At 46.2% G+C, this 21,737-nt stretch overlaps 1 protein-coding gene and 1 long non-coding RNA gene across 8 annotated transcripts in view; one reads left to right on the top strand and one right to left on the bottom strand.

The window, feature by feature from the left end:
• Window positions 1-20,661, top strand: part of Wdfy4 (WDFY family member 4) — a 233,016-nt gene extending 212,355 nt beyond the window's left edge. For 4 of the 5 annotated variants that reach the window (XM_027389479.2, XM_035452661.1, XM_027389482.2 and 1 more), the window contains 11 exons: window positions 1,941-2,094; window positions 4,128-4,219; window positions 5,553-5,765; window positions 6,355-6,505; window positions 8,197-8,381; window positions 9,131-9,289; window positions 12,404-12,583; window positions 13,687-13,869; window positions 15,768-15,852; window positions 19,198-19,309; window positions 20,217-20,661. In XM_027389479.2, the coding sequence (XP_027245280.1) occupies window positions 1,941-2,094; window positions 4,128-4,219; window positions 5,553-5,765; window positions 6,355-6,505; window positions 8,197-8,381; window positions 9,131-9,289; window positions 12,404-12,583; window positions 13,687-13,869; window positions 15,768-15,852; window positions 19,198-19,309; window positions 20,217-20,283 (1,581 nt within the window). In that variant the 3' untranslated portion in view covers window positions 20,284-20,661. The remainder of the gene's footprint in view (window positions 1-1,940; window positions 2,095-4,127; window positions 4,220-5,552; window positions 5,766-6,354; window positions 6,506-8,196; window positions 8,382-9,130; window positions 9,290-12,403; window positions 12,584-13,686; window positions 13,870-15,767; window positions 15,853-19,197; window positions 19,310-20,216) is intronic. The other variant, XM_027389481.2, reaches the window with a different exon arrangement.
• LOC113832571 lies at window positions 1,312-20,321 on the bottom strand. 3 transcript variants are annotated; one of them, XR_004772362.1, is made up of 5 exons: window positions 20,197-20,321; window positions 11,251-11,341; window positions 5,002-5,123; window positions 3,576-4,041; window positions 1,312-2,543 (listed from the first exon to the last, which is right to left on the bottom strand). It is a non-coding gene; the product is annotated as an uncharacterized LOC113832571 (long non-coding RNA). The 3 variants fall into 3 exon arrangements; XR_003479880.2 differs by having other exon boundaries at window positions 1,312-2,374; window positions 2,452-4,041; XR_003479879.2 differs by having other exon boundaries at window positions 1,312-4,041.
• Window positions 20,662-21,737: the final 1,076 nt, after the last annotated feature.

Here is a 21,737-nt window from a genome sequence, read left to right on the forward strand (position 1 = left end):
TCCTGAGTATGGGTCAAAATTGAGTGTTTTCCCCCTGACCTCCTCTCCCTGCCTATGCTAGAGAGGGGTTTAAGAATGCCATGACTAAAGGGTTTATCCAGGGACAATGGCAAACTTAGGCACATACATTGCTTCCAGCAATGTGCATTATTTTTCAAGGTAAGTCATTTATAATCTATGTGCTTGTGCAAGGATCAACATTTCCCTGATTTTAACAGTGTTCGAAACTGCCCTCGTCATGTCCTTACCTCTCTACTGCCTCACTCATAATTTTAATTTGTTAATTTGTATCTTTCAATACTGCTAAGCACTTCTTAATATAAATGAGCAAGATACCTCAGATAATCTTATGATCCCTGCTATATTCAAAATATGCTGCTGGTGTTTTTCCACGTGTGTGATACATGTGTGTAAACCTTTTGTCTCTGAGCTCTGTCGCCTTTAACTTGGCTCCACTGCATTCTCTAGCATTGGGTGGCACACCAGAAATCATCTGCCTTTGAGACGTTGCTATGTTATTGATCTTCATGTCCTATTTTCGCTGGCCATTTGGATACACATTATTCATGGCATGCAAGGATAGCTGCAGGATGGACAAGAGGGAAGAGCTCATCTGGGGAGCTCTTGCCTGGCACTTTCTTCCTCCCCATCTCCAGGCTTCATTTTGCTGTTGCTTACTCCATGTGGTGGTGGACTTTCCTCCTGTGGTCACTCTGCAAGGCTGAGCCACACAGCTCAGTGCTTCCCCATCTTGCCCTTTCTTTTGTCATCTCTGCCTGTTTTCCTAAGAATCAGGTTTTGAGACTGACTGCCAGCGACCACTGGAGTTTATGTCAACCCACATACTCACAATACGAGCAACAAAGCAACTCTACTTTTTCTTCTAGGGAATTTGGTGTTTTCTTTTGTATTGCAGAAGTGAGAAAACCCATTAATTTTGAAACAAATGTATGCAAATACATTTATTAATATAGGAAATAGGAAAATCAGTTATTGCTTCCTTTATAAATAATACAGGCTTAAGTTTTAAAGATATTACTTTTGCTAAAATGCATTAGACAGCTGTGAAAAAAATAACATTTTTCTTTGTGGTAATATCTTTAACCAGATTTGTAGCACTAACAATATTTCCTATGTATATATTATTTTTATTTAATACAGGTAATCTTTTTATTACCAAATCATATTGTTTCTCAGGAGATTACCATCAGCACTTATAAAAGCTGCAAAAGGAAAAATGGGACCAAGAGAAGACATCAATCTCCCCCGATGTGAGGCTCAGGCTGCAGATTAAATACACAAAGCTCTTAATACATTTCAATGAGTGACTCGTTAGGTGCAGATTTATTTAGATTTGCCCCACTTCATTTCTATTTCCATTTCCATTTGATGGTGGACATTGTCTCCCGATTTTAACACAGAGCAAAGTGACATGGGTGGGGGCTATGCGTTATGGTTGAGACCTCTTGGGGACGGATATCTCAGTGTTCCTGTCCCTGTGCAGAAAAATGACCTATGGCTCAAGTGGATTAGAAAATGCATCACTCAGTCCTTGTCTACCAGGTTGCCCAGGGGTGACATGCCTTAGGTATGTGGTGGGTCCTTCTCTCTAGGAAGAGCTGAGTCCTCTTCAACCTTTGCCCCCCCACACACACACAGTAGGCCAAGTTCCAGAGATTTGTACCAGTTCCAGAGATTTCCTTAGGAACTGCCAGCGCAAAACATGCCCTTTACAGTTGTACTCATAGGTTTGACCCCAGTCCTGGCATTCACAGCTTTGATAGTCTTGGGGAAATCAGCACACCTTGGGTGTCAGTTTTCTGGTCTGTAAAATGGAGGTGTTACTTCATTCCTGACTTCAGAGCTCCTTCCTTGGCGGCTGAATGGATAGAGGGAGACACACACACACAGGTGGCTTCATGTCACCCTTTCTCCCACAGGGTGGAAGTTTTGATGTGGCTGATAGAATGTTCCACAGTGTGAAGAACACATGGGAGTCTGCCTCCAAGGAGAACATGAGTGACGTCAGGGAGCTGACACCTGAATTTTTCTACTTGCCCGAGTTTTTAACCAACTGTAATGCAGTGGAGTTTGGTGAGTATGGCGTGGGAAAGGCTGGTGAGCCTGAGATCAGAGAACCTGGGATTTCTTCTACAAGTCTCAAGGGAAACATTGATTTCATCAGTACCTTTAATGGAAAACTCACCAGGTCACTGAATCAGGACCAGTGCATTGGGGGTGAAGTCTCTGCTGGCTGACAGAACATTGTTGCAAAAGTGGCTTCCGAGGAAGGAGGCTGGGTCTCAGGCTTCTAGGACAGCACCAAGTGCCTACCTTGGGCAGTAGCTTTTCTCTGAGGATGCCAGGTCTCCATCTGTAATGAGACAGTCACCAGCAATCTAGAACCCTTGCTGATGATTTAGGTCTAGCACGGCCTACCCACATTCATACCTTGGGCTCACCAGCCTCATTTCTGCTGTGTCTGACTGCTGGGTGGCACATCCTCTGTCTTGCAGCCCAGTATGTGTCAGGCCTTCTTCCTGCTTCAGAGAAGGCATAGGTGCTTAAAGAGACCTGGGGTAACCTCTGGAGATGGCACATGGGCCAGGAGTCTCTCCTGTAACTGTGTGAGAGCAAGCTGGAGCAATGTGCTGAGGGGGGTGTAAGTAAGCTCTCTAGCCAGGTCAAGAGAAGCCATGGGTGCTGCAGACAAGACCTGGGGGCAGGTATTAACATCCTTCAGGCCCTCTCCCTTTTCCTTCAAGCAAGGGTTTGAACCTTGACTCAGGCAAGGTGAGAGCATTTCCCACAAAGCCTCATGGGGTTTCCAGCCCTGGGCATGAGGCCACAGTGCTGTAGAACAACTGAAGCTTCTCTAATCCTGGTTCAGCCGGCCAACCTTCCCTGGGTCCTTGGTAAGCTTGGCAGTGTTTGGGTTCTCAGACAAGCACTGGGCAGAACTGAACAAACACAAAGAACAATTTCCAGAAGGCATGGTGAGGCCTAGGATGGGAGGTAATTTGGAGGGCAATGGAAGGTAAGAGAGGCACTGACAACTCTGAGATGGAGTAACAGGCAGAGTTCACCTCTACCTATTGATTACAGCTGTGTTCTCCAAGGAAGATGTGACAGACTTAGATGAAGAAATGGCAGGGTCAGAGACAACCAGGTGTCATTGAGAGAACAAGTGACCACGTAGCATCTACTGCATGCAGGCAACTCAGGCAGTTGTGTCTTGCCCTAAAGACATGTGCCAGATAGGGGTGGTGGTATTAAGCTATAAACAAATAAAGAAGTGAAACTGTTAGGCTCTGAGAAGTCCTGTAAGGGAAACAGTTAGGAGCATAGTTTGTAAATTTGGGGTACTTGTGTTACTCTGTCTCCAGGAAGAGCCTGGAGCTGAGTCTGGGTGAGGAGACAATGAGGCTAGCTAGGCACAGCCTGAAAGCCTGAGACCAGAAGGGAATGTTGTTCAACTTGCACTATAAGTGCTCTAGAGAGTTCAGGCCAGACAATAGGAGCATTGCTGAACATTGGTCATGGCTAGTATTATTTTGTGTATACTCTACACTTACTATTCTCCTGTGCCAGCCCTGCAAGGCTTTGTCAGCACCTTCACTCTTACAGATGGAGAAACTGAGTCCAGAGAGGTCAAATAGCTTGTTCAAAGTTGGCAGCTGATCAAGAGGGGAGACTTGAGTTGGAAGCCAGGCTCCTCTTTTTACTGTCTTGGAACTTGCCATTTAAGACCCACTATGATTGGTTGAAGACTTAGGAAGATGCTGTGTGCCAAGAACTGGGTTATCATCAGCATCTTCTGTTGTTTCAGTCCCCAGGTGAAAGGTATTGTTAGTGGTGATGAAGATCACCAATAGTGGTAATAGCTGACTTGTGACTTGGAATAGCTCTAGTGGTGTTTGGGAAGCCAGGAGGACATCATGAAGGATGCCAACTATAGAGCCAACACAAGAAGACTGGGGCTCTGTAGATAGAAGTGGCAGGAAGCAGTATGGTCTGGTAGGATCCAGCTCACATTCCAACCTGCAAGGAGATGGCAGTTTCAGACATCTTTTGCTTTTGAACCGTATGTAGCCTCACTTATGCCTACCGTTTCCCTTCATACTCAGGCTGCATGCAGGATGGAACAACACTGGGGGATGTGCAACTCCCTCCCTGGGCTGATGGGGACCCAAGGAAATTCATCAGTTTGCATAGACAGGTGAGACACTCTGGTCTACCCCAATGTGTACTTCAACATCCCTTCAGGCTCCATGTAGTTTTCTGTCTCACTGGTGGGGACAAACCTTGCGGCTTTGGTGTCTGGAGAAACCAGGGAAGGGACAGTATCAGGGAGGTTTGTGTTCCTGGATGTTTAAACAACACCGGTTTTCCCTGTGATTGTACTAGGTTGCTGTGTTGGGCATCATGACAGGAAGTGTCATGTCTGATGTTTCCTGGCTGCTCTGGTGGCATGTCATTGTCCTCATCAGCCCCACACTCCCTGAACTATGCCCTCAGAGATGGTTTAGGAGACCCCATGGAGCTCTCACCTGTGGTAATATATTATTTATGATTGATTAGAGCTTGTCTACGGATTCAGAAAGCAAAGTCAGCCTCAAGCTATAGAGATCAGGCAGTGGTGGTACACACCTTTAATCCCAGGACTCAGGAGACAAAGGCAGAAGGGTCTCTCTGAGATCAAGGCCACCCAGGGGTATGTGAGATTGAATCAGTCTAAAAGAGTAACAGAGCTCATGTCTTTAATCCCAGTACTAGAGAGGTATAAACGATAGGGGCAGGGTGTTCAGAAGTCAATTTTAGGATTCTCCAGCCATGTGGAAGAGAGCATAGCATTCTGAGATGGCAGTCTAAGGTTTGGTGGAGCCAGGATCACCTTTCAATATGAGGTAGTGGTAAGAGCTAGTGGCCAGCTGCTTTGCTTTTCTGATCTCCAGGCAAGCTTTAATAAATCATAAATAATATGTTACCATAGACACCTACCACAGGGTTTTCCATCAGTGGAGACCACTGAACTTGCATCCAGAAACACTGATGAGGGTGGAGCCCAGAGACCACCTGGGGATACCTGTCTTGCTTTCTTGGGTCAACTTCTTCTGGATTAGCTAAAGGAAATGAACATGTGCTTAGCATCATTAGTCCTCAAAGAAACTTAGTCAAATCAGAAGGAGATGCTACAACACAACTATAATAATAAAAACTGGGTGTTGTGCTTGTTTGTAAGCCCAATGGTAGGGATATGAAAACAGAAAGAGCCTGGGGGGGGGTTCCCTGGGGTCTAGCCAGCTCTGCAACTTCCAGGCCCATGAAAGACCTTGCCTTGAAAAATAAAATAGAAAAAATTTAAATGGGGGGGCAGCATCTGCAGATGCTCTGGCCCCTATATGCACACACACACACACACACACACACACACACACACACACACACCTATGAGCACACAAATACATTCCACACACAGTGGATTAAATTTAGAGAACTGAGTTTTTAAAAAGCATCAATTGAGATTTCATACTCTCTGGGTTTTATTTCAGGCTCTGGAAAGTGATTTTGTCAGTAGCAACCTCCACCACTGGATAGACCTAATTTTTGGGTATAAGCAGCAGGGACCAGCTGCTGTAGAGGCGGTGAACACATTCCACCCCTACTTCTATGGTGACAGAATAGACCTCAGCAGCATCAGTGACCCTCTGATCAAGAGCACCATCCTGGGCTTCATCAGCAACTTTGGACAGGTACCCAAGCAGGTAGGTAAGGCAGGCCACGACACTCATCTTGCTTTATCAAGAGTGTGGACAGCACAAGCCTGGGAAAGAGGACAACGGTGGTCTATCCTGTTAGTGAAGCTAGTGGTGGAAAAGGAGGACCATGCCCAGTGTTCAGAACCCTACCCACTTACCTCCTGAAGAGGTAAGATGACATCATTAACATGGGACAGATGCTGTGCTCTTCTGTGACATGTGTGATAGATACTATGATATTATTATTATATTTTCTACTGTTTTTCCTATTGAGTTGAGATATCGAGCAGCTGAAAATGCTCTCCTAAGGACATTCTCAGCAAGGACAACTTTTACCCAGGAGGCTTGAGAGAGAAGAGAACTGGCAACCAGCAGAGCTTGTCCTATGACTTAGGGAATATAGTGGCCCCTCTCTGAGCATCAGGCTCTTCATCTATAACATCTGAGGACCCTGCTGACACTCCAGTTCTGTTGGAGGAAGGGCAGCCCTGATAGTGCCCAGAGTAAAGGCACAGCTGTGATGCGCATGGTGGTGGCTCCTCTCTAAGGCTCAGCCTCCTAATGACCTGTGTGGTGTGTTTGTATATATCTCCAGATCTTCACTAAACCCCACCCATCCAGGAATACCACAGGGAAACCTCCAGTGCCTGGAAAGGATACCTCCACCCCCACAGGCTTCCCAGGCCACTCACAGTCCTTCCTTCACAACCTGCCAGCGCTGAGACCTTCTCAAGTCACAGTCAAAGGTGATTACCTGGGATTGCATTGCCCCAAGGTTCTCTCTTGAGGGATGATTCCTCTAGGGCAGTGGTTCTCAACCCTCCTAATGCTGTGACCCTTTAATACAGTTCCTCATGCTGCAGTGACCCCCAACCATAAAATTATTTTGTTGCTACTTCACAGCTGTAATTTTGCTATTGTTATGAGTTGTAATTTAAATATCTAATATACAGGATATCTGATATATGATCCCTGTGAAAGGGTTGTTTGACCTCCTCCAAAGGGGTCGTGACCCACAGGTTGAGAACCACTGCTCTAGGAGTTCAAGGGCACAGGCTTGGGAAGATGTGGGCTTTGTAATGGCTGCCTGTAAATAGAGGTTTCTTCATACCAGCCTGTCCTACAGCTGCTTCTAAATAATCACTCAGAGCCTTAATATTAATTACAAAATACTTGGCCAAACAGCTCAGGCTTATTACTAATTAGCTTTTTCTTTTAAATTAACCCATTTCTATTAATCTATGTTTTGCCATGTGTCTCATGGCTTTACCTGTGTTCTAATACATCTTGTTTCTCCTGCTGCTCACTGGCATCTCTTCGACTCCACCCTTCTCTCTTTATCTCCATTTGGCTTTCCTGCCTAGCTCTATTCTGCCTGGCTATAGGCTAATTCAGATTTTATTATCAACCAATGATAGTGACATATATTCAAGGGTTAACCCATATCTCCAAATTCAATGGGTATTGGAGGGTGGTCTCTGTTCTGGAGGTATCCAGGACTTATAGGTTAGACCCTGACTTCTAAGACCTACATGTCTGTCTGTCTGTCTGGCCTTCTCTCTCTTTCTCTCACACACACCCTGTTCTCTCTTACATACACATACAAACACATTCCATACACACCCCTACAAGGACAGATGACAGGCTCTACACCTCTGTTGCTCTCAAGCCCCTAGATGCATGTATGCATAGAGTTCATAGCTAAGGATGTGTATCCTGGGGCAGGTGCCTGTGACTCCCAACCCCACAGCTTCCTGGCTGTATGAACTGTAGCGCTTGGGAAGAGGGTGGTTTTCTCATAACTACTTGCACAAGGCAAGAGAGAAGCTGCCATGATGGAGGGCAGGTCCCATGATTGAATACACACTGAACAGTCTTCTCTTACATTGTGCATACCTGTGCTGGCCGGAAAGCTTACTCTGAGAGGGGATCATTATTTCTGTTCCTTCCAAGAGACTTTGCATGGAGGAAGGAGTAGACATCCCTGGGATAATAGGCTTGGGATGCCAGCTGGTCATCAGCAAACTGAACTCTGAGCTGGATTCCACCTGGGGCAAGGAATGGCTTCCAGAGTTTAGCCAGTGACACTATGTATGGTAGGAGTTAGGCCACATGCTGGGGTTCCCTCCAAGGTAGTGCAGGAAGGGTAGGTGGACAGTCACCCTAGCCCTGTGGCTTTGGATCATCTGCCCCAAAAGACAGTTTGGGCTTCTTCTGGTATCACTGCATAAGAGTCACTGAAATGTGTGAGTCCCAGTTAGAGGAGCTGAAGAAAGGGTACCTAGGCTACTAGTGGGGTGTAACAGAGCCTGGGTGAGTTGCTCTTGGCCAGGCCATGTGCATGTGATGTTCTTTATTCTATAGTGTCTTCCCTCTGGGCCCAGCGACAGTGGGTGCTTTCTTTTCTGCATATATCACCATACTCACTGGGGAGCAGATATGTACCTTTTCTCTCTAGGGTCAGAATCTCCAAAAGGGGCCATTGGCCACATTGTCCCTACCGAGAAGACTATCCTGGCAGTGGAGAAGAACAAAATGCTGTTGCCACCTCTCTGGAACAGGACCTTCAGCTGGGGCTTTGACGACTTCAGTTGCTGCCTGGGGAACTATGGCTCTGATAAGGTGAGAGGAGGTGGTGTAGGGGGTGGGAAGGGAAGGGTTCTGGGGTCTTGACCCTCTCTCGGGTAGACTTCAGGCTGGCAGAGCACACTGTCACCTTCACAGCCAACTCTGACAGGTCATGGAGCTGCACAAAGCCCATCCAGATGTTCGTTCAGTCTGGATGGGAGTTCCTGTCCGCCTACCACCCCGGCACCACTCAGAGGAGAACAGCTCAGGCTGAACATTTAGCAGCTTGCAAGAGCACTCTCTGCCTCTCTGCTTAATGGTCCCACCCTACTTTTTGGCTTTCCAGTTGTCTCTGCCTTTTTCACAGACCCTCCCTCCCCAGGTTCCTCCCCAACCCCATCCAATTATATACAATGAATCCTCTACATCCAATGAGCTCTTCTCATTGTAACGTGGCCCCACCAGCTGCCAGACATAATCATCAACACTAGCACCCCCCCAGTCCTACCACTGTCTCAGGCTGAGCTGCACCCCACCCCAACTCCAGGGGTGTTTATAGCATCTGGGTAGCTGTGCAGGGTGTCTGCCTGCTTGTCTCTCCCAACTGGCTGGAGTAGGAGCTCCTCCATGGGGACAGGTCTTGGATGGCCTAGATTTAGTCACCTGAGCCTGGCTATGGAACCTAGAACATGGTCCCCCATTCCCTGGGCACCCTAGGGGAACCTGTGTGCTCCCTATTTCTCTGACCTGGTTTCTCAGTGTCTGCTGTCCCTGTGTCAGCATTCATTCCCCCTGTCTCACAGATCCTGATGACATTCGAGAACCTGGCTGCCTGGGGCCCCTGTCTGTGTGCTGTGTGTCCATGCCCTACGATGATCGTCACTTCTGGAGCTAGCGCAGTGGTGTGTGTGTGGGAGCTCAGCCTGGTCAAAGGTCGCCCGAAAGGCTTGCGCCTTCGGCAGGTATGTGCCTCTCATAGGTGTGGTGTCTCTGGCAGCCATGGTGCAAAGCACATCCAGGCTCACTTAGTTAGGCAAAAGTCTTGCTTCTCTCCAGAGCATGGGACACAGGAGCAGAAGGCAATCCACAGCTGTCATTTGGGAACGGTTTCAATCCCTTGGTAGAGTTGATGAACAGACAGAGCAGGCACCTCCATGGAGGCCCAGCCTTAGTGCAGGATGCTGGGGACACATGCAGCTGCTTCCATGTTGCCCAGGGCCAGGAAAGTGAGTCTGCTGGGCCAGGTGATGCTTTAGGGCATTTTCCCTGGCTGCCCACACAGTGTGGTCACAAACATCACCTACTTTACCTTCTAAATGCCCAGGGAATGAGAACCATTATCTCTACAGTCTGGGTTAAAAAAAAAAAAAAAGCTACAGAGAAAGTAAGTGGTTCCTCCTAATGCATAGATCCAGAAAAGGGAACTTTTTTGAAAGGACTGACGTGAGCAGAGGCAGAACCACAGCAAGCTGGGAACAGAGACCTGTTTACCAAGGGGGGTAAACCTGTATTCATAGAGGTCATTATGAAATAGGTTCAAAAACAGTTCAGAAAGTGTTTGTTTTTGAAGATGTGAAACATTAAAGACAAATTTCAATTCACTTTAAGAATAAGAAATTCTCTGCTTCCCCTATAAATTTTTTCATTTTTTTGTATACTATCAACCCCTATATGCATATTTATACCTTTCTGAGTCTTATATGGATATTTTTGTTCCATTTTCAGCCAGCTTATCAAATTGTTTTCATTTTTCTACAGCCTGTATAATTTGCATTTCAATTGTTCCAGATGATTCCATTTCCATAAAATTACATTTCAATTGTTATGTCAGTATACCACGGTTTAATAAACCATTTCTTCTAAAACTAGACAATTAGGTTATTTCCAACTTTTAAGCATTTTCAACAGTACCACAGAAAACATGTTATATATATATATGCTGCTTGCTCCTGACTAATTGTTTCCTTATGATGTATTTTGAGAAGAATTACTGAGCAACGACATAGAGTTTTCCAAAATTATTCTAAAGCTCTCCAATGTCATCAACAATTTATTGAGACTCACCACCTCACCACAACCATTATCATGGAGAATTAACTTTGAAAGGTTTTGTTTTATTATGCTATATTTATATTTTGCTACTTAGATATAAGATGATATAACAAAGTTATTTTAATTGACATGTATTCTGCAAAAAAGAATGAAGAAAAGAGCCCATTGGGTGCACATTTAGAACTTCTGGGCTCTGCCTCTATTTTCTTGCCTTCCCAGATGGCAGGGTGCTGGGTGCCTCCTGATGCTGCAGTTTCTGGACAACAGAAAACTATGCCTATATAGGCAGTGCCATACCCTGACATGCTCACGGACCCTTTCTGCACAACACAGGCTAATTCGGTTCTGTAATGCAGCCTGTGTTGCCACTCAGGCTCAGAGCTATTCTTTCTGAAGCGCCAAACCATTTGTCAGGGTTCCTTTTCCCGTGTCCTTTGGAGATGTCATATCATCAGTTGTCAGAGCTTAATCATTGGACTCAGGTCATTCTGGAAGATCAGAGAATTCTTATGAAACCTCTTCTTTCCCCTATTTATTTCCATGCTCTTGGGACAACTCAAATCTTATTCAGTGGGTCATGTCCAGAGATTGCCACCACCATCTGGTTGGTGTCACATTAGGCTCCATTGAGGACAAATGGGACTTGTGACAAAAATTTTAATAGCTGTGATCAGGCAAAATGACAGCTTTGAAAAAATGATGACACAAATGAGTGAGCGGTTTGTCTCTGCCAGGCCAGAGTTCTAGGCATTGTTGAGCCAGGCCAATCACCACACTCCCTGCTGATTCCAGGGAATGTCAGGCATATTCAGACAGAGAACCCATCAGGCTTTCTGGGTACCCTCTGGAATGCTTAGAGTAGAATCCTCACCATAGCCACGAGCAATAGACCCAGAAGGAAGTTGGAACCTTAAGCTGTCTTCATGGAAAGAGTTGTCTTCACAGCCATCCATGGATCAAGCCTGAAGGTCAAGAGCAAATGGTCCAAACATGAAGGCTAAGAGAAGTCCCCCCATGACACCACAGGCTATGCACTCATATCCACAAGTCTAAAAAAGTCACGTGTTATGGCATCAAAATATTCAGTGGTTAAAGGTGTTTACCACCAAGTCTGTCAGCCTGAGTTTGATCTACATCTTTAGTTAGACCCAGTGGCTCTTGCTGATAATTCTAGCATTGTAATCTCAGTTTAGAGTGGAGGTTTACAAGTTCAAGATTGGCCTAGGGCTCTTTTCCCCTCCGCTCCTGTTCCAGGCAATCCAGTATGAGGAAAAGGGTCCCAAGAACAGGTGAAAGTGTCAGAGACAAACCCCACTCCCACTGTTAGGCGTCCCACAAGAACACAGAATTACACAACCATAGCAAATATGCAGAGGACCTAGCTCAGACCCACACAGTCTCTGTGATTGTTGCTTCAGTCTCAGTGAGTCCCTAAGAGCCCTGCTTAGTTGACTCTGTGGGCTGTGTTCTTGTGTTGTCCTGCAGTCTTTCTTCCCAATCTGGTTCAAGGACTTCTTTGTTTCTGAGTCTCCCATAATGCAGTACATGACCAACTTGAGTATGCATGAGATTTCTTGGATGAGAGGTAATGCTGATTCCAAGACTCCATCACCAGAGTTTCTGATTTAGAAAACTGGGGGCATATCCACTAAGACCCAAGATTTGACAAGGCTGCTCTCTGGGCATATACTTTGCCATTTGAAACCTTTGCATACTAACAGTGCTAGGGGCTGCTTCAGATTCAAGAAGAATTCAGGAAAGCATAAGGTCACTCTGGACTGGATTACTACAAAGGGACCATCACTTCTCCCCAGATAGAGCTCAGGTCCTAGAAGTGGATGCCACCAAGAGGCCAACACATGCACTTCCCCTGACACCCCCACACACACACACACTTGTCTGTAAAGTCATTGACTCACTCTGAATCTCTGTTTCCTCCTCTAAGGCCTAGAAGCAAAGGCAGCCCACTAATAGCTATACTATAAGTCTCTCTCATAACCTCTGGCTATGCCTCCTGTTCCTAGGCCTTGTATGGACACACCCAGGCTGTCACATGTCTGACAGCCTCTGTCACCTTCAGTCTCCTGGTGAGTGGCTCCCAGGATCGCACTTGTACCCTATGGGACCTGGACCAACTCTCTCGAGTGGCCTGCCTGCCTGTCCACCGGGAAGGGATCTCAGCCATTGCCATCAGTGATGTTTCGGTGAGGCCTTTTTCATTTCTCCATGTCTGGGTTCACTCACCATGTCTTTGAACCTGCACAATAGTATGGTAGACAGTGCTACAAGAGAAAAACCCAGGGACAGACATATGCTGATCACTCCCAAATGTGGATCAGGCCCAGTGTGCCAACTATCCCTTGCCAATGGAAGGTAGGGCACTAGGAGATGTTTGCTCTGATATAGGTACAACAAGTTTCAACAGGAAGATCTGCCAATTCCAAAGCAAGGATCAAGATATAAATGAAGCCAGGCATTGGTGGCGCATGCCTTTAATCCCAGCACTTGGGAGGCAGACGAAGGTGGATCTCTGTGAGTTCAAGGCCAGCCTGGTCTCCAGAGTGAGTGCCAGGATAGGCTCCAAAGCCACAGAGAAACCCTGTCTCAAAAAAAGAAAAAATATATATAAATGAATCTTTTTCTGTGACATTAGGACACCCTCTCTCTGAGGGTTACTTCTGAAAGGACATTGCAAAGTTTTATGAACCACTTGCTGTCATTGGCACCTCTGTATACTGTCCTCCACTAGATGAAATCCAAAATTCTTCATGGAGGCAGTGCTAGACAGCCAATCAAAGGCCCCTTATCCAGAGAAACAGGAGCAGCCTTCATACTGTCTTCTATAAAAGTCAAGATGTGGTTAAGGATCAGGATCTTGGAGGATCCCAAAGCCTGGCTCACTGTCCTATAGCACAGGTTTATTTTGGCTTCATTTCAGAAGTTTTAGTCTGTTCTCAGCTGGCTTTGTTGCTTGGGGCCTGTGTCAAGACAGAACAACACTTAGAAGGGGCATGGCAGCCATGTCAGCTCATGGCATGACATCCAGGATATAGGGTGCCCAGAGAGGGCAGAGACCCCTTAAAATGCCTCCAGTGACCCGTTTCTTCCAACCTGGAAAAACCTAGTTTCCACCACATCTCAACTACACCACCAAACTATGAATGTGTAAGTTGCTTGATGAGATTGGAAGCCTTAGGAGAAGATGTGAAGTTGGGGTACTTTGGTGTGCAAACTCGGTGAATGAGCACATGTTGTGGAAGCTGCTGGTGAATCTTGCATAGAATAAAACCAGCTCTCATTGCTATAGGGAACCATTGTCTCCTGTGCTGGAGCCCATTTGTCCCTGTGGAATGTCAATGGACAACCCCTGGCCAGCATTACCACAGCCTGGGGCCCAGAAGGAACCATAACATGCTGCTGTATAGTAGAGGGGCCAGCGTGGGATGCAAACCACTTCATCATCACGGGGAGTAAGGATGGCATGGTTCGGGTAAGTGTGTTTACACGGATGTTAATCTCATTTTTATCTCATTTTTTTCACTACTTCCATGGGTCAAGTGCTGCATATGGAATTTGAAAATATTCCACACTACAGCAAATCAAGGGAAAGGTGGTGCTTTTCATGGCAAAGGGAAAATGAGAGCCAGGGGATGGAGAGAATATAGTATTGCACATATATACATATACACACATATAATAAAGTGTTATAAGGTATGAATGGTGAATGGTCAAGTTCAGTAGATTATAGCACAATACTGAAAAGATACATAAAATGAATCAACCCAGTTCACTTATCCACCCACTAATCTATCTACCCCCATACCTAGTTGTTTCTCTCTCTATCCATTGACTCTCCACAATTCATCCAAGTTTTTGTCCCTTTTTCTGTTCATCCATTAATTCATTCCATTAGCTATCTAACCATCCACCTATCCATCTACCCACTTACTTAACTCTTAATATCATGCCAAGGATTTCATATAAGCCATTGTAGGCACTTTTCATGGGGACACTCAGTTTTTAGAAGAGAAGAAAATGTGAAATGCTCTGCATGTGGCATGTGTCTACACACACACACACACACACACACACACACACACACACACGTTGAGTTTTAGAAAGGAGTTTTGGGAAGTCAAGAAGAGAGGGAAACATTGGAGTCATGGGATGAGATCAGCAGAACAAGGCTCAGGTTGGTTTTTCTGAGACTGGCAGGAAAGATGAAAGAATGGGTGACATAGGTTTGGTGGATATAATCTTAATCCAGATGAGAAAGAGGAACTGGGGTGACTGAGCCAAGAGTACCTCTTCCTTGAGTCTTCCACAGCATGTGTAGTAGCAACTGTACACTCAGCCTTCATTCATTCAGTGTAGTGACTGGGCTCCTGGAACCTCCAAGTCGAAGTTATGTGAGGTGCTGGAGAACGCACAGGAACATTTGAACAGTTGCTGGTTTTGCCTTCAAAGGATAGAAAGTCCAGGCCTGGCAGGTGAAAAGCCTTCTAAGGTCATCCTGAGGGCTCTCACACACAAGGTTTAGATCAAGCCCAAGAACAGGTGGCCCAGATATGATGACATAAGAATACTAAGGCATTGAATCAGTGACAATAAGACAAATAGATGTGGGGTTTAAGACCTTGACTCAGTGATAATGTAACAAATAGATGGTGGAGTTTAAGGTTAGAAAAGGTAGGGAAGGGGCGATGGGTCAAGGGTTTATGCTCAGGCATAAGACCTGAATTCAGATCTCCAGCACCCATGTAAAAATTAGATTTAAAATAAAAAGTGGTTTGTGTATAAAATCCAGGCATTAGGAGGTGGTGACAGGGGCTTGCAAATTCACTAGTCTAGCTGAAATGGTAAGAGATCCTGTTTTAAAACTTAGGAAGGAGAGTGAAAGACACCTGAAATTGACCTCTGACCTCCACATGCTTATACATGGGTTCATGTGCCTCTACACATGTATGTATTTGCCTCCATACATGCATGTATGCTCCCCCTCACAAATACACACACACACACACACACACACACACACACACACACACACAGAGAGAGAGAGAGAGAGAGAGAGAGAGAGAGAGAGAGAGAGAGAGAGAGAGCTGATAAAGGGTTACAGAAAAGGGGAGGTGGATACCCACTAAAAGACAGGGGAAGAGAGTAAAGCCAAACTGCAGTTGTTACAGGCTGATCCACCACAGGGGGAGCTGAAGCCTAAATAACCATTTTCCTGACAATAGCCCCAGAAGCGCATGCTCAGGGCACATCCCCATCTGTCAGCACCTCCCCCCACACACCACTTGTGAGGGAATAGGGATGGGCCACCCTGACCCTGAAGACAGGAGAATTCTACATGACTATGACATACATGTTCTTTTTTCTGGACAGATTTGGAAGACAGAGGACATGAAGATGTCTGTTCCCAGGAAAGCAGTGACAGAGGAGCCCTCCACTGAGCCTCTAAGCCCCAGAGGTACATGCTTGAAGAGCTTAACTCTTGCACTCCTCTCTCCCTGCCTTGGCACCAGGGCTGCGGCTCCACCCAGAGCTTAGAGAAGCCATGGAAATCTCTGGAAAGAGCGGCCAGGATGGGGACTGTACTCATTACTTTTGCATTCTGTGATCTCATGCCTGACAGACGCAGCTCAGGTTTACTTTGGCTCATGGTTTCAGACATTTCCTTCCATCACTGGGGAGAAAGCATGGTGGCAGGAGTGACTCTATCTGTGACAGTGAAGTGTGACATGGAAGGTGTTCCCACATAGCAGAGCAGGGAGGAGAACACTAGACCAGGACCAGCACTGGAAAACCAGAGTCCATAGCCCAGGACCTGGATATAGCTGGTTATCCGCCTGTATCTCCCAGTGATGAGGAGATAGATCTACCATACTTGGATGCCCCATTAGCCTTCATTATACCACCTTCCCATTCAGCCAGGGCCTTACTACAGTATACTGCCCCATCCTGGGACTCAGCCCAAGCCACTGAAAAAGCCCAGAATTGCTGGAATATATTTAGGGCTAGAAATATCACATAAATTCCCAAGTGATATGCACAAAAATAAGAAGACCACTGTTTGGTTGTAAAGTCTTCTTATTGTGGCAGATGAGACTGAAATACAAAACCCTTCTGCCATCTCTGCTACCAAGGCTATCACAGGGCTAAGATGTCAGAGAGCATGAAACACTCTGCCAAAATCCCTTCCCATTTATCACCCCTTTCTCCCTGCAGTCCTGCAAGGTAGAATTTTAGTAAGCTACCCATCTTAGAGATAAGGAAACTGACGCACAGAGAAGCTCAGTAACTTGCCCAAAGTTATCCTGGAAGCTCGTCACCATTCTCACTTCTGCCTCTACAGCATCCACAGTCATCCTGACTCAAATACAATCACATCATCACCATCACCAGTCCCTCCATTGCAAACACAGGCAAAAGCTGCAACCTCAAACTGCTTCACTTCCATCAACTCAATCATCCCTGCCACCATCACTTCCTCCACTGCAAACATCCTCCCCCCTCATCTCCGCCTTCAGAAGATCACAGCCCAAAGCCAAGCTGTCTCTCCTGGGCTCCACAAATGAAGGAAGCACCTTACCATACTTGGAGAGTTCCCCAATCTGCCAAGTACTCCTGCTAGCTCCCAGACCAGTGACCATCCACAGGAGGGGACTTTCTCCACCCCTGTGGGACTACCTTGGCCATATAGTGGCCATTTTTCAGTTAGTTTGCCTCTACTGTATTATATACCTTCCTGATTCATCCAGACACCCATTTGTGAGTTCTTCTGCAAGCACGCACAGACCCTTGCTGGGGCTCCTCTATGTCCTATATTCTATCTCTGCTGAAAATCCCTTCCTTTAGCATTTCCAGGCATTTGTTATTAATCTGGGCTGAGTCAGAGCATAAACATCACAAAACCAAGAGCTGTGTCCAGTTCAGCGTTCTAGTTCCTCCAGGGTAATTGGAGACCATGAGGAGTCAGTCCATCTCAATGTGAAAGAGAAACACATGGCTGTGTGTTCTTTGGAGCTCTGTGCTTTTCTGAGGAGGAGCAGTCATACTCCCTCCCTTCCTCCTGCCCTACAGAGGATCCAGGTCAGGGTTCCTTTTCCCTTGGCTATTTGTGAAGCACATCTCATTTACACATGTGTGGCACTGAAAGTCACACAGGTCTCGGGATCAACTGCCCCTTCATATCCACAGGTGTGAGCTCAGCTCCTGACCCACAGTTCCTCAGTGCAGGGCAGAGGATCCCCAGTTTCTATTTAACACCAACAGTAGTGGCTGTGTGGTCTGGGGACTAGGAAGGGGACCAAGCTGTAGACCCAACTCCACCGCCACAGCTGGTGTGGCCCTACTTCTTTTCTGCTAGCTAAGGGTATTTTCTGTGATTCCAATCATGTAGGGTGCTGGGGATGAAGAAATAATAGAGAAAAATCTACTCCACAGTTTTCATCCCTCAGACTTCTAAAAAATTTCTTCTCTTTGAATATAGCGATGATGACATTAGGGAAATTAAAAGATGGTTTCCTGCTGACAGTGAGTTCCAAGATCCACATTGTTCCCCTGCTATCTGCCCTGACCTGAGGTCACAGCTGCCCTGCAGAACTGACAGGCAGGAGCAGGGTTGCAACTAGGATGAAATGACAAGGTGGTGCACAAATAGTTAAAAAAAAAAAATCGGACTGAGCCTCTGTTGAAGTCAACGAATTTGAGAACAAATTTGTGAGCATAGCCCACTGGAGGCCTCTGAGAAGGGAGCGTGAAGCCCTCATCATATGGCTCAAAGCTGTTTTGTTGGAAAGGGGTCAGAATGAAGCATGGCACATGAATATTTGCATATGTGTCCTATTGGTGTGTATGCTATTACACCCCCTCAAATGTCTTAAGGGGCAAGAACGGAGATCTGTAAATGTTGAGGATATGCATTTTGGGCAGTTGTAATCTAATTTCTCCCTGGAACTCATTTATTCATCATTTGTGGTAAGAACTAGACCGCCAGAGCATGATCTGCTTCAGAAAGCAGCTCCTAGATTTGGACTCAGGAAAAGTGTGATGTTTGGACGTGTGCTCGGATTTCCAACTGTCTGTCTCCGTCTACCAGCCGTGCTCCCTACTCATATCCTCATGTAGCCCCTGGAGCACTGAACCTTCTGCACTCATAAGTGGCCACTTCAACACCACTGGGGGTGTGCAGCAGTGTTCAGATCCCGAGACAATGAAGTGTCTCCCAGGGACATGCCCGCTTGCTGTTTCTCTATCTCACCTTCACGTTGAAGGAATTACTGTCTGTCTCCAAATGTAGTCATTAGAATGAGTGAGGTAACAATCATTGAGTTATATTTTTTGAGAAAATTCTCTCAGCATTTAATTATTGGTTGGGCGTGAGAGGATTTAGCTAAGTTGATAATGCAGACTTTATGTAATTTATTTTTACTAGGCAATTACAGGCTGCATTACACCCTGGCAGCAAGGTATTGTGGGGCATCTTATTAAGCATAAAGCCAGTAAACACTGATGAACAATTTTGCTGAACTAGGCATGCAATTTAGAAAGCAATAATACACAAATCCAATTTGGTACACAATGGATACCGCGGCACGTCAGCACATGTAACTATCACAGCCTGCAAATTAAATTGGGACGGCCCTTTTTGCAACAGCACAGGCCAAGATTAAATATATTTTCCCCCTCAATTTAACAAGTTGCTGACCACAAATATAAATGTTTGTATCTGTGTGGTCCTATGTATGGGTATACTGGGCTTGTGCATAAAGCCACTGGGTGCTCTAACTTTTGTTTCTCATGCTTTCCACAGGGCACAAGTGGGCCAAGAACCTTGCCCTGAGCCGAGAACTGGACGTCAGTGTTGCTTTGAGTGGCAAGCCTAGCAAGGCAAGCCCTGCTGTGACAGCTCTGGCCATAACTAGGTAAGAGCAGCCAGCTTTCTCCAGGACTCCAGCAGAGGGCGCTATAGCCAACTTTGTTAAGTTCCAGCATTTCAACTGGGTTTAGGTTATCAGAAAGAACCAGGAAGGTCACTTACAGGTACCCAAGCAGGCCCATATTGTTAATCCTTACGTGCTCTTGATGTCTATCTCATGTATATGCATAGGTTCATGGAGAATTGCAAATGGTAGGGAAGCATATTTTGTAGTTTTGTCCTTAAGAGGTCCTTTTGTCCTGAATCCCGCTAGTATTTCTAACTAGCTGGTGATGTCATTATATATAAATGAAAAATGCTTTTTGAAGTCTCTTAGCCAAAGAAGAGTAGTCACAAAGATGACACTGGGTTGTCATGATTTCAGTTGTCATGGTGACTCAATAATCCTTCTAGGGAGTTGTTGTCTAAAGAGCAGCTGGCTTTCCACCCTTTCTTCCTCTTTTACTGGCCTACAGTAGCCCTCTGAAGTTCCTGGTGTGGGGAGTGCAGTGTTCTGGATGGCAGGCTGGCCTGCATGGGATGGGTATGAGACTAGAAAAGAGTAGAGCTAAGCTCTTCACATGCCAATCTTCTGCCAGGGGTGTGGCCACATCCCTCCTGGGTGAGATGCTTGCTGTCCAGAGAGATGGAGGGGCAGTTCAGCCAACTCCTCAGAACCTCAACTTTCTTCCAGATCTGCAACAGTCTCTGCTCAAAACTCCCACCCCATCCTCAGGTCCACACAGAGTTCATTCCTCCTATGGCTCCCTTAGCATCACAGGAGACAGGACAAGGGCAGTTTCACCATGTCCTGGATACAGCCCCAAACACTGTGTTTTCCCAAGTGCTGGCTGGGATGTGTGGGTCTTGTACCATGACCTCCAATTCTCTTACCTTTTCTTTTTCTTCTCAAGAAACCAGACTAAGCTCTTGGTTGGAGACGAGAAGGGGAGAATCTTCTGCTGGTCCGTTGATGGGTAGGAGAAAACAAGTGCTGGAGGCACCTGCATTAAAGCTAGGTGTCCCAGGGTCTGCATCATCAGGCTTCAGACATCAAGGTGATGTGTAGCCTAGGCTCTATACCCAGAGCAAGCTTTTGGGGGCTCGCCTCCCTACAGTCCTCAAGGAATCTCTGATGATTTGCACTGTGTACCCCGAGCGTCTCTGTGGTCCACTAGATGTCTGTATAAAGGATTCTGGGAGACATTCATGCTGAAAACTGACCTGCAAGTGACAAGTTGCACAAGAAATTTGCATGTGACTCATCAAGGATTATTGTACTAGAAAAGGGGGTGTGGTATTGGCGTGACAAACCCCCTGTTGTCTTTATTTTATTAAAACACCATTTTCCAAATGGAAGGCTGCTTGAGTGTCACCTTGCCCAGTTTTGTTTGAATTCTTACAAGTCAGCAAGGCCACAGGGACTGAGTGGTATTGCTAAGCAGACTGATGCTCACTCAAGGAGCATGAGTGCCACCTGGCATTGACACAAGAGCATCAGTAAGGGCAATATACCAGGCCTGGGCATCCCTATCCAAACTTTACAGTAAAAGCAGGTAGTAGTTCCCATCCAAGCCCTACCTTGGCCAGCTTGTCCTGCTGTCCATTGCTACCTAGAGATCAAATGGCCCCATCCCTCACATTGATTTTGAGCTGTTACTCATCTTGGAGAAGTATTTAATGGACTAAAACTCAGGTGGTGGGGCCAGGTGGTGGCGGCACATGCCTTTAATCCCAGCACTCGGGAGGCAAAAGCAGGAGGAGTTAGAGGCCAGCCTGCTCTCCAGAGCAAGTTCCAAGACAGCCAAGGCCACCAAAGAAACCCTGTCTCAAAAAACCAACCAATCAACCAACCAACCAACCAACCAACCAACTAACCAACAAACCAATCAACCAACCAACCAACCAACCAACCAACCAGCCAACTAACCAACCAACCAAACCAACCAACCAACCACAAAAACAAAAACAAAAACAAAAACCAACAACAAACTCAGGTGGCTACAGGCACATGGGGGATTTGGAAGCACCTCAGCTCCAGTCCCTTTCCTGAAAGTCTCCCCCTCTAGTGCCCAAGTAGGGAATATAATTCCACCTCATGTTTCTCCAAGCCTGAAGAGGCTCTGGTGGCTGTCTTTACTCCTCTCAACCAGTCCAGGGGTGGTAGGAAAATGAACTTGTTGTCTGCTGTCTTTGGATCACGTCACCTTTAAGAAGCAGTGAGCCAACTTAAAGATACATATTAAGAAAGGCAAGGCGGTATGCAGTTATGTCAAACACAGCAAAAGAGCACAGTTAGGGCATCCTGATTTATCTCTGAACTTCAAGAGCTTAGCAAAGGGGAAGCTGGGGGAAGGAGCCAATTCTTAGGTCCAGGACACCCCTCCCTGGATGGGACGGGCTCTTGTCTGACCTGGGGTCAAGGATCCTGCCAC

Source organism: Cricetulus griseus, assembly GCF_003668045.3.
Source record: "Cricetulus griseus strain 17A/GY chromosome 1 unlocalized genomic scaffold, alternate assembly CriGri-PICRH-1.0 chr1_1, whole genome shotgun sequence".
Classification (NCBI taxonomy): Eukaryota; Metazoa; Chordata; class Mammalia; order Rodentia; family Cricetidae; genus Cricetulus; species Cricetulus griseus.